This window comes from Alligator sinensis, unplaced genomic scaffold, assembly GCF_000455745.1.
Source record: "Alligator sinensis unplaced genomic scaffold, ASM45574v1 scaffold584_1, whole genome shotgun sequence".
Taxonomy (NCBI): Eukaryota; Metazoa; Chordata; order Crocodylia; family Alligatoridae; genus Alligator; species Alligator sinensis.
Genome location: NW_005842419.1, coordinates 1,330,853 through 1,341,565, shown reverse-complemented (window position 1 = coordinate 1,341,565; position 10,713 = coordinate 1,330,853). Strand labels below are relative to the sequence as shown.

Below are 10,713 nucleotides of genomic sequence, written 5' to 3'. Positions count from 1 at the left end.
CCAAATATTGATGAATGAACTTGTAGCACAGGGTAGGGCAGGGACAAGGAAATCTCACTGGAGAGTAGTGAGCCAAAAGGCAAGGTTGTCCATCTGGGCTAGACCCCACCTGCTGAAGCATGGTTTTGGGGAGACAAAAGCACATTATTGCTATTCAGACCACAACGCCTCTCAAAACAAAGAGGTATCGCACAATCCCATTCATAACACCAGAGCCTACTCCCTCTTCGCAAGTTGTGTGCACGTCCGTAACACTCCCAACTGCTGTACCGACGAGAGCAAGTGAACATAAGAAGAATGATCAGACCTACTTCCCTGATACCTTACCAAGTCTCTCTCTGTGTTTCAGACGAGGAGCAATTTCCCTGCCAATTGGAAGTAGTCAGACAAACCAGCAGGAAAAAGAAAACCCAAGGCAAAATATTTGGATACTATGAAACACTGCTGAGATTCCCACGGGACTAAACATCCATCCCCTTTGAAGAGACACCTGCAGGGGTCATCCTAAAGCCTTCATTTTGGCAGGCAGTTTAGAAAACACCAGCCTTTCATGGTTAAGGAGGACACAGAAAGTGACACTTCCCTATCTCTGTGATATGGAAATAGGTCTCATTCCTTGACTTTTATGCAAGGGATGGAGACAAAATGGGTATTAACAACAAAGCAGTACAGCTGGGGCAGAAGGGCAAGGATTTCACCAGCTACAGAATAAGGGGACAGAGAACAGCCACTTCCCACCCATTTGGTGACAGAGGTGAAACCTGAGCCAAGCCTATTGGGCACCACAGCTGCAAGGACCACCCGTCCTTTCTCCCTTGAGACAAATGAAAAGGAGAGAGAGGGAGAGTGAGTGCACATGCTGGGGCAGACAGGAGATTATTTTTGGAAAAACATTGAAAGCTTGAAAGGGAGGTAATTAGGCACCAAGTCAAAAGGCAAAGTTTGGATAAGGCAAAACAAACAGACAAATAAGAAACAGAAATTGCACCAGAAATGCATTTGCCACTGAGACCGGCTATCCCATTTTCTCAGCACACATCTGTCCATCTCACGCTGGCAGCAGATGAACGGAGCCCCGACTGAAAGGAAACTTGGCAAGATCGTGGGAGGTGCCTCCCCCAGGAGTGCTAATGGGATCACATGTATGTACAAGAGTCACCATGGGAAAGGGACTGTGTGTCATAGGGCGGTGCTTTCCGACTCTTCCTCCTCCTCTTCCAAATCACCTTTCCTTGTTACTGAATGTCTCTGGATATGTTCCAGTGGATCCCGGTGGAGTGCAGTATCAATCTCTATATGTATAGAAGGGATATCAAAGTGGACGAGATCTGCAATTGGGTACAGAAAAGCAGAGTTAAAAGGCTGCTGCAGGGGAATGTGCTAATGTATATGAGTGATATTGGGGAAAAAGGAGCTTGGGAGGCATTGCTTTTTTCTTAGCAGCAAATACGCTTCTAAGGGCTAGTACATTGTTAATGTCAGAGAACAGGGATGTCATAATAAAGTCTTGGTTTGTACCTTCCATCATTTTTGCATCCTCTTCTGAGTCTCTCCTGCATTAGGTATCACTGCCCAAGCAATTGCCACCTCTCTCTGATCCTTCTCGCCAGTGCCACATGCCAAGTGTCCATGCCCAGCAGCTAGTTTTCAAGCTGTATGGTCTAGCACTTTCTTTTGCCCCTTTTCAGTATTAGATCATTACTCATTTGAAACTTGCGGAGGCCCTGTCAATCATTTTTCATCACGGACAGAGCTGGAAAATGCTATTAAGCCATCACAGATGCTCCAATGACAGTGCAAGACTGGTCCCCACAGCATGCTTGCAATTGTTTTGTCTAATCTAGATATAAACATGTGCAGGGTAGGGTCTGGGACTTGTATGGTAGCTCTTGCACTAGGGAAGCTACTACCTCTTACCTATTGATGGATAATTCTTAAATCTCTTCTAAAATGCCCATATTCAGCCTCTTCTATATTTTTTAGGCCGGAGGCAATTGATAGTATTTGTGAACATAGAGTGTAATTCTTGCTACAGATGGGTCAAAACAAAAGCTCTGGAGCCAACCTTCTTGAACTTTGGAGTACCTCAGAAAATGGATCTCTTAAGTTCTGAATTCTGTTTGGCTCTGCAAAACCACACCCCAACCATGAAGGACCTGAAAAACTAAAGACAAAGCTCCTCCACCTACCTCTAACTCTTACACATCCCAGTTAGATGCGGTCTGCAAGGCCCTTGAGCTCTTTACTAGAGGTTCACAGAATGGCCTACTTAGAGAACCAAGCAATCAGTGGGAGGGGAACACGAGACAGAGAGAGAGACAAAGAGAAAGAGCAGTGAGGAGGCCTTGCTCCTGGCAGGAGGGTCTCCCTCCTTCAAAGTCCAGAGGAATCTGTGGCACGGGCCCTGTGTATGCAGAAAAGTAGAGGAATCAAGAAGACACCAACATTCAAACATCTACCCAAAAGAGTTCAGATTTTGCTGGTAAGGTTGTCCCTTGCCTGGCTCCTGGAAGGGGCACAGAGGTATTACTTGGACACTGACACTGGATGGTCAGCTGTTTGGGCTGGAGGTTAAGAACAGTGCAGAGTTAATGGGATCATGCTCTGGATGGTCTCTGGACTCTGCCGTAATACACAGTCATCATGGTGAAGATGATCAGACTCCCTCTTGCTCCACAAATGCAGAGCTGTGGAGAGGAGCTTGAGATAATACTCATCTCAAGATATTCAAGGTAATGCTTACTCTTGTAAGCATCTCCACCTCATAGGACAGGAACAAATGCTATGGCAGAGCGTCATGCCCCAGGCCATAGAACTGCGGTGAACCCGATAATAGAGTTTCCTTTTACTCTTATATTAATGTAATTTTTTTTTCCTATTGGAACTTTCTTCCTTGAACAGTGGGCCTTATGACTGTGACTAAGAGTGACACTGCTGGGCCTTTCTGCCGGATTACAGTTGATAAACACAGGAAGGATCCTAGGAAAAGCAGGAAGACGCTGGCCTCTAGCAGCAGGATAGGGGGTAGTGTCTAAAACTTCAAGCTTGGATCAGTAGATCAGGCCCAAGGGAGGAAGAAGGGGAGCAGGCATTTGCAGATCAATGGGTAGGAAGTCAGATGTTGGATTCCCATTAGCACTGGTACACAAGCTCCCTGCAGTATGACCACTGAAAACCTGCCCAATTCTGGGCAAAAGTTTAACACTGCTTCAGACCAACCTGTGGCAAGGGTCATGAGCTCCAGGCTTTGAGGGGGATCATGCAAGGGTCATAAATGTACTCCTAATGTGCAGGCACCTAATTAGTAGGGTCAGTTCTAGCTGCCTAATAATACAAATGCTCTAATTGCTATGCAAGGCGGGATTGCTTGTTTTCTAAGTAGCAGTCAGGGTCTTTTCTTAGGTCTTAGGGCAATGAGTGACATAGCACCTGAGCCTGTGGATGAAAGTGAGTGGGGGTGTGGTAGGCTGCACACATGGATGGCATGGGACCCCCTGTTCTAGGCATGTCTACAGCCTGCGGCACTGGGTTGGCCTCTGCACAGAGGCTAAATTGAGGAGTCATCAATGCAGCTTTCCAATCTAGTAAATTACTTTGCTGTACCTGAGGGTCTTCCAGGATATCCCTCTCTATATTTTACTCCTCAGTCCCCAGTCATGCACCTTATGTTGAATCAGTCTAATCCTCCAGCTGGAAGGAGTAGACTCTGTTCCTGTGCTTATAAAAAATGTTGCTGGAGAGACGCAAAGTGTTTCTGTCTGGCAGGTGAGGTTACTGCCTCATGGGCACCAGCACCTCCTCCCTGCCCAGGGGACAGCCTGCTCCCCACCTCAAAGGGCACTGAATATGGTTACACTTGCATTGTGTGGATTTCCATGCCCACTGACGGGGCGGTGGAGCGGGGGGGCTGTCTGGGGACTGATCTTCATGTCTGGGTCCCTGTGCTGAAGATGTTCTAGATGCTCTGAAGGCCTTCCACATGCAGCCTGGGGACACTTCCAAAGAATGGGATTGCACCTCCCCCTGGACAGTTATATTCCCAGGGGAGAAGACCCAAATGCTGTTTGTCCTTCCAAGAGGCAGAACCCAATTGCTGCTGTGGATGAGCGAGAGGAGGCTGACCCGAGTCCCAGTGCAGGTAGGATCGTTAACCCTTAGAAATGGAAAGAGTTTGCAGCCATGATTTTGCAGCCGTGGGGCTGGAGGGGGGCTCCAGGGCAGAAAACTCCCCTTTATCATCAGTTCTGCACTGCTCTCCTCTGCACCACTTTTTCTTATCAGAAATAGGGGACTATGGCTCATAGTGATGTAAACAGCCCCAGCAAAGGACTTCTAGTCACAGAGCCAGGACTTGACTCTATGCTGAAGGTGAGTCACCAAGGTGAATAGAAGGTGGGAGGCTTTTTATCTGTCCATATGTGGAAGGGGCTCCTTCAGTTATCTCAGTGTCTAATGGATGGAGTTACATTGAGTATGTGGTCAGAGAAAGATTAAAAGGAAGGCAAGGCTGATGCATGCGGAAGGTAAAAGAAACTGAAGCTGGGTTACCCAAGCTCCCGCCCTTCATGTCAGAGTCCTAAGCTGCAGCACAGTCCAGCCTTGGACTTAAAAGGATTAAAAGGGAACTGTATGGAAAGGCTTCAGCACAGACTGAGATACACTTGCTATGGACAATCCTCCAAAACCTGGAGCTTCAGCACCAGCTAGCCTAGGAGTGGGCAGCTTATGGCCTGCAGGCCAGATTCAGACCCCTGCTTTTGGATTTGGCTTGTGGAGCTGTGGCTTTGGTTGATTTTGGCAGGGGCAGCTCTGCCTGTGCTGTGCTGCACTCCCAAACCCACACTGCAGTCATGCACCCATGGCTACAAGGGAGTTGGCTATGTCTCAGTACCTTCCCACCTCAAACCCTAGCTGGGTCATTCTGGTCTCTTGCCAGAAAACATTGCTGACCCCTGGCCTCGCTGGTATGGAAAACAGAGACAGTTACTTTGCTACACAAGCCTGAGTACAAGGTTTTGCGCATTGGTAGCATGACTGGCAGATGCCACTGACAGTCTACAATGTCTCACCTGTACGGCTTGCTTCTGCAATGTCAATCCAAGGGGGAGGCACTGAACTGGAATCACATAATCTGCATCGGGTGCCAAAATACCTGGCTATGACTCTGTTAGGAATTATAGTTTGAGCAGTAGCCAGGACCCACACCTTTGACACTAAAACGTTGTTTTTCCCCAATACAAACAACTTAAATGAAGATTCCTGGTCCTCTTGCACCAGGCACCAAATCCTGTTTTCACTTGGACCGCTGCAACCCTGCTGACTTGCACCATGGAAAAGTTGCCTGAGCAACTCTTCCCAACAGGACTATCAGGCCATTCTAAACAATGTGAACAGCATAGTGGCCCTGCATTTTTACAGGCATGGTTTATTCCTTTTGAATCATAAAGGCACCATAACGAAGCTTATGTAATGTTGTGTGAACTGGATAAATGTGTTGGCAAATGGGGAGACCGAGTTACTGTCTCTCCCCCAGTACTATGCATGATATTATCATCTATGGCTTTAGGAGGGTTTTTTTAACAGCTGTTTTGGGGTTGTAGCTATATTTGAAAGGAGATGACTAGTAAATGGGATAGTGGGACTTTTTTCACTGGAGCCTAAAATTCTGCTCCAAAAAGCAGGAAGCTTCTGCTAAAAATATGAATAAGACTGTAGCATCCTCTTCTGTGCTGCCATAGCTAAACATTATGATGTGGCAATGCCAGGTATATCTAGATTAGAGGTTTTTTCTCCCATTTCAAAATAAATTACAAAATTATATTTTGCTCTGGATCAGTGATACTCAATGAGTGCACCACAAGATCCTTTTAAGGGTGCCACGGCACCTGGCCCCTGTGAAAAGTGTTTTCCTCCCCCATTCAGTGCCCTGTGCCTGCCCCAGCATCTCACAAACAAGTGATGCCCATGGCTGCTCTTCTGGGAACTCCCTATGCCCTATGGCAGCCCCTGTGCTGGCCACCCCCATGCTCCAAGCAGTGCACGCTGCCATGGGCTGGTGCGTGAACAGGCAGACATGGGCTGCAGAGACATGCTTTTCAGTTCAGCTTGTCTTCCTCCCTCCATCCTTCCCATGCTCCTCGGGCTGGCAGGTGGGGCCACAAGGGCAGGTGGCTCTGGTTACTAGTGTGCGAGACCCTGGAAGAACAGCCTCAGCAGCAGGTGCTGTGCTTGTCCTCACAGGTACAGACAAGGGTGAGGAGGGTGAAGACAGTGGAAATAGCAGGACATGGCAGCTAGGCCTTCACTTGGCACCAGCTAGATTGTAGCTTGGTGATTCTCAACCAGGATGCCACTAAATCCAGAAAAGTAATAGAGGCATGCCTTGAGGCTACAAAGGTTGAGAACCACTGGTCTAGATCCTCTACAAATATCTGTACTTTTCCATAGGTTGGCCTATAGGAAAGTCACAAATAAACCTGCCCTGAAATAAGCATTTCAGGAAAGACTGTACTAGTGTTTACAAATTAAAGTGCCTTAGCTCACTGGAATTAATTGGCAAATCAGTTAATTCATGCTGAAAAAGGGGTAAAACTCATCTAGACATACCTCAGGGTACATATCTAAGGACACACATTTTCCCAATTCTGATGCCATCCAACTCAAAATGTATCTGTCTGTGTGAACCACTGGAGAGGCCTATGAAATGCTGGTGCTGTGCATGTCACTGAAAACACAGTGCAGTGCTAGTGCTGCACTGTGTATACACACCTTGGCTGCTCAACCCAACAATCCCATATTGTGCGGCTGGCATAGAAGCTTCATTTATCACCTCTGACACAAGGCTTTCAAAGTTGTAGCATATTTGTATGATGCTATTCATTTCTTCATCAATGGACACTTCCAGAATACACACTAAAAGTGACCGCAGTAAATAAAGTGCTTTCTAAAGACTCCTTGGAAATACATCATCAACATCAACAGCAAATCAACACAATTGAGAGCAGCAATATCATGACATCCCTTCTGAAAACAATATATGAAATGGAAGAGGGAGAAGTTATTCATACAGGTAAGTTCTAAGCCATAGTGGGGAGGGAAGGGGAAGGTTAGGAGCTGGTCACTTCCATGGGTTGGAGGGGGATTATTTTTATTTGTTTCTATGTAAAAAGGGGACGGAAATAAAGGCCAGCGGGTCCAAAAAGCAAAAGAAACAAGTTTACTAATAATGTAATTATTGGTGAACTTGTGATACGGTCACAGTGTCAAGAAGCCATGCAAATCTGGTTCAGCGAGTCCCATGCAAAGGCCAGAGAGATGGAGTTAGTGGTGAATCTGACTCAACAGACAGCAGCTGGAGGTCAGTCCAGGGGTTAGCTTTTAAAGTGCCAGAGAGGGGAGGTTTGTATGGGAACTCCAGCTTACCCTGAAAATCCCCCTCACACCTATCCAATATTGCATCACTCGCCTCAAACAGCTGCAAGGACACAATAATAGGATTGGGAGAAAGAAAAAAAAACAGCAACAAGGAGTCAAGAACACAACAGAAACACTGTTCAGAGAATTGTGGCAGTCAAGTCATAAAAAGAACATAGTATACATTACAATACAAAGAGTCTTTCTCCAGAAACCTGCATGGAAAGAACTTGGTAGGTACTGTCCTTCGCTCTACACTCCTGAAGAGCTAGCGGATGCTTACACCATTTACCTGGCGAGTCCTTTAAACACAACCCTATTATACTATGACTCGACTGGCTGGGGAACCAGTGGCATTCTACAAATGAAGGAGTCGGTGGACATGAAAGAATAAAACCAAAATAATACCAGATATTTCATAAACTGGAAAGGATAGAAAAACCTGCTACACACCAATGGAAAGTCAGGATTCCCAGCTTTCAGTTGTATGTGGCATGAGTTTCTAGACCTTGTTGGTCACAAGGTGTACCTCAGACTGGTTAAAGGGATAACATTTATAAGATAAACCTTGATAAAATCAACTCCCTAGGATTCCCAGGCCAGTTTGCCTTCCCCATAGGTTATGCTCCTGTATCACATTTGCACTTGTCTGAAGATCTTAGGGGAAACCTCACGACTTTTTGCAAACTTGGGTGACATTCTCCTAGGCAGGATACAACAAAGGCACTTGAGGCTTTAAAATCTATGCTACTGGCTCCCTTGTACCAGTGAAGAAAATATCCAGACTAGTTTTGTAGGCCAAGTAGGACTGTACTTTTTAAAGCTAGCCAGCATCCCACCTGCTGCCATCCAGGGGCTGAGGACCAAGAGCCCAGGCTGTGCTGGGGGATCACCAGTGAAGCTTAAGTTTTGAGGTGGTCCTAGACACATCATGTAGTAGGTAAGAGCTATATTTTAATACACACTCATATTGCTAGTACAGGTTTTAGGCTCATTTTTTTTCCTGTCGACAATCATCCTTCTAAGGAAGCACATGGTGATGGAGGGACACAGAGAGATTGACTTGGGGAAAGAAAATCTTAAAGGTCTTGTAATCCAGCCCTGAAGTAGGGCCTCCTGGAGGAGGCTTCTACTGCCCTGCTATCACCAAATTTGGTTGCAACTTCTTTTCTACATCCTACTGTATCATGCACTCTGGCATCCCCATGTCTTCCTCCCAGTCCATGATACTGAACTCTGATATAACTGAGACTCACAAACCATCCACCTGGAAATTAAATCTAGTTCAGAGAATTTGCCTTATTCTTCCTCATCTCCTGCTTATCGATCTCATTAAAATTCTACTGCGTTAATGGCTCAGTTACCTGTGGACATGCTTTCCCCGGGGGACATGCCATCAAGCATGGAGTGCTCCATAGACTGAGGACTAGAGCCGGAGAGGTTTGCTGTGGGAGGCTGTGGAGGTGGCAGCGTGGGCCTCTGCCTTGGCTTAGGGGTAGGTCGAGATTTGGTTAAAGTGCTCGTCAGGGAAGGAGGAGAAGACAGGGAAGGCGCAGCAGCTGGGGACAGTTGGCCTGAGGCCAGAGAGTAGCCTTGTGGGTAATTCAGTCCATAGGGTGAAGGGGTGCTCGGTGGGGTGGGAGACAGGCTGACGGGGGATGGCTGTCCCGTGGACTGGTCGGACATACCGCCTGACTGGCCGTAGGGAACCTTGGGTGGGATTGGTGCCAGCTTCTTTGAAACTGTGGGAGACAGAGAGACAAAAGGTGGCAGTGAGCAAAGCTGAGTCTCAGAGGCTTCATTAGGCTTCTCAGCCCTTTTTATACTTGTTTTATGTTACAATGCCCGTCTCCAATCAGCTCAGCTGCAGTTCTCCAACACTGATACTAATCTGCACATACCTCCTTTCAATTATCACATGCCTGGGAAGCCAAGGCTAAAATCCTTGTCCTAGAATCCAGAGCTGTGACTGCAGCATGCGTCAGCGCCCCTGAACTAGCTTTAATCTTGCTATCACCGGCACAAAAAGCAGTGAAGGTACAGCAGCACAGATTTCAATGTGGGCTGCACAAACCCATCTGTGGCCATATGTATGTACTCAGTACCAGCTGCCCACGTCACCACAGTTTCACTGCTATCTTCACTGTGCTAATGAGGTTAAAGCCAGTTCAGATGTGCCTACAAGCACTGCAATCACACATCCCCACTGCAGTGCAAGCATGCTCCAAGTCTTTTGCAAATTCCACTAGGTGCCTATCTGCACCTTTAGACACCTAAATACCTGTACAAATCTGTCCCTTAGACATTAGAAAAATTTCCATATGGGCTAATAGTCAGTTTCCAAAGGTTTATAGGGATGGTTTGCATAAAAACACAATATTCAGATATGTCTTTGCTCCGTATCACAGCTATCCTAATATCTGTTCTCCAATTAAGTTGGAAATTTGATGAGAATCATCTTCTCGGTGCAAGGTCCAATAATTCTCACTTCTGGGTAAACTGGAAATATTCCCAACTTCTCAGCATCTCCTTGCATGACATCTTGAGCTCCAAGCAACAAAGGGCAAGCTTCCAAATATGAACACAGGGCAGGTGAGACCGGAACGTCTGTGTTTTTCTCAGACCTTTTGGGTTATTGGACCAAAAGGATCGTTTGGTTTATTGGATATTTGAACATTTTAGAAAAAGAAAATTGGTTTGGAATGAGAACAATAATTTTGACTGAACTGAAAATTTGGGGGGAAAATCCTCCTTTTAGTTTATCTGAATGTTTCATTTTGATTTCAAGTTCAAGCAAATTAAAGGAAATTTTGAAATGAGATCGAGGCCTACAAAAATGTAAATGTTCTTTTAAAACAATTTTTGAAACTCTTCACATTTTTCAGAATTTTATTTTTTTCCCCACAATTAAAAATTCTGAAAGATCAACTGATATGTGTTAAATTGTACTATAGAAAATCCCCTTTTTTCATGTGAAAAAAGTCTTATTCAATTTTTTTACCTAGTGCTATTCAGTGAGGAGGTTCCTTGAAATTAAGCCTGAAATGAGAGATCCCTGTAGCAGAGAATTTAACAAAACTATCAAAAGGAGACCCAGCGTCATTATAATATTATTGCTCTTCAATCTGGGCCAGATCTCCACTGTTGGATAGCAGTGTGGCCCTGTTGTCTTCAACAGAGCTATGCTGATCTACACCAGCTGAGGACCAGCTTGAAGCAACTTGTGACTATTTCTCATTTCACACAACCTATTACTTGCTTAGTACATTTTTAAAATCCTGCGAAGTACAAAGGTCAAGG

General features: G+C 45.8%; 1 protein-coding gene across 7 annotated transcripts in view; it reads right to left on the bottom strand.

Moving 5' to 3' along the window:
• Positions 1 to 6: 6 nt before the first annotated feature.
• The window catches only part of ARHGAP44 (Rho GTPase activating protein 44), a 76,071-nt gene continuing 65,364 nt past the window's right edge, over positions 7 to 10,713 (bottom strand). For 4 of the 7 annotated variants that reach the window (XM_025211664.1, XM_025211662.1, XM_025211665.1 and 1 more), the window contains 2 exons: positions 8,778 to 9,155; positions 7 to 1,328 (listed from right to left, as the gene is read on the bottom strand). In XM_025211664.1, coding sequence (XP_025067449.1) covers positions 1,180 to 1,328; positions 8,778 to 9,155 — 527 coding nt within the window. In that variant the 3' untranslated portion in view covers positions 7 to 1,179. Of the gene's footprint in view, positions 1,329 to 7,422; positions 7,475 to 8,777; positions 9,156 to 10,713 lie in introns of all 7 variants that reach the window. The other 3 variants (XM_025211659.1, XM_025211663.1, XM_025211661.1) reach the window with 3 other exon arrangements.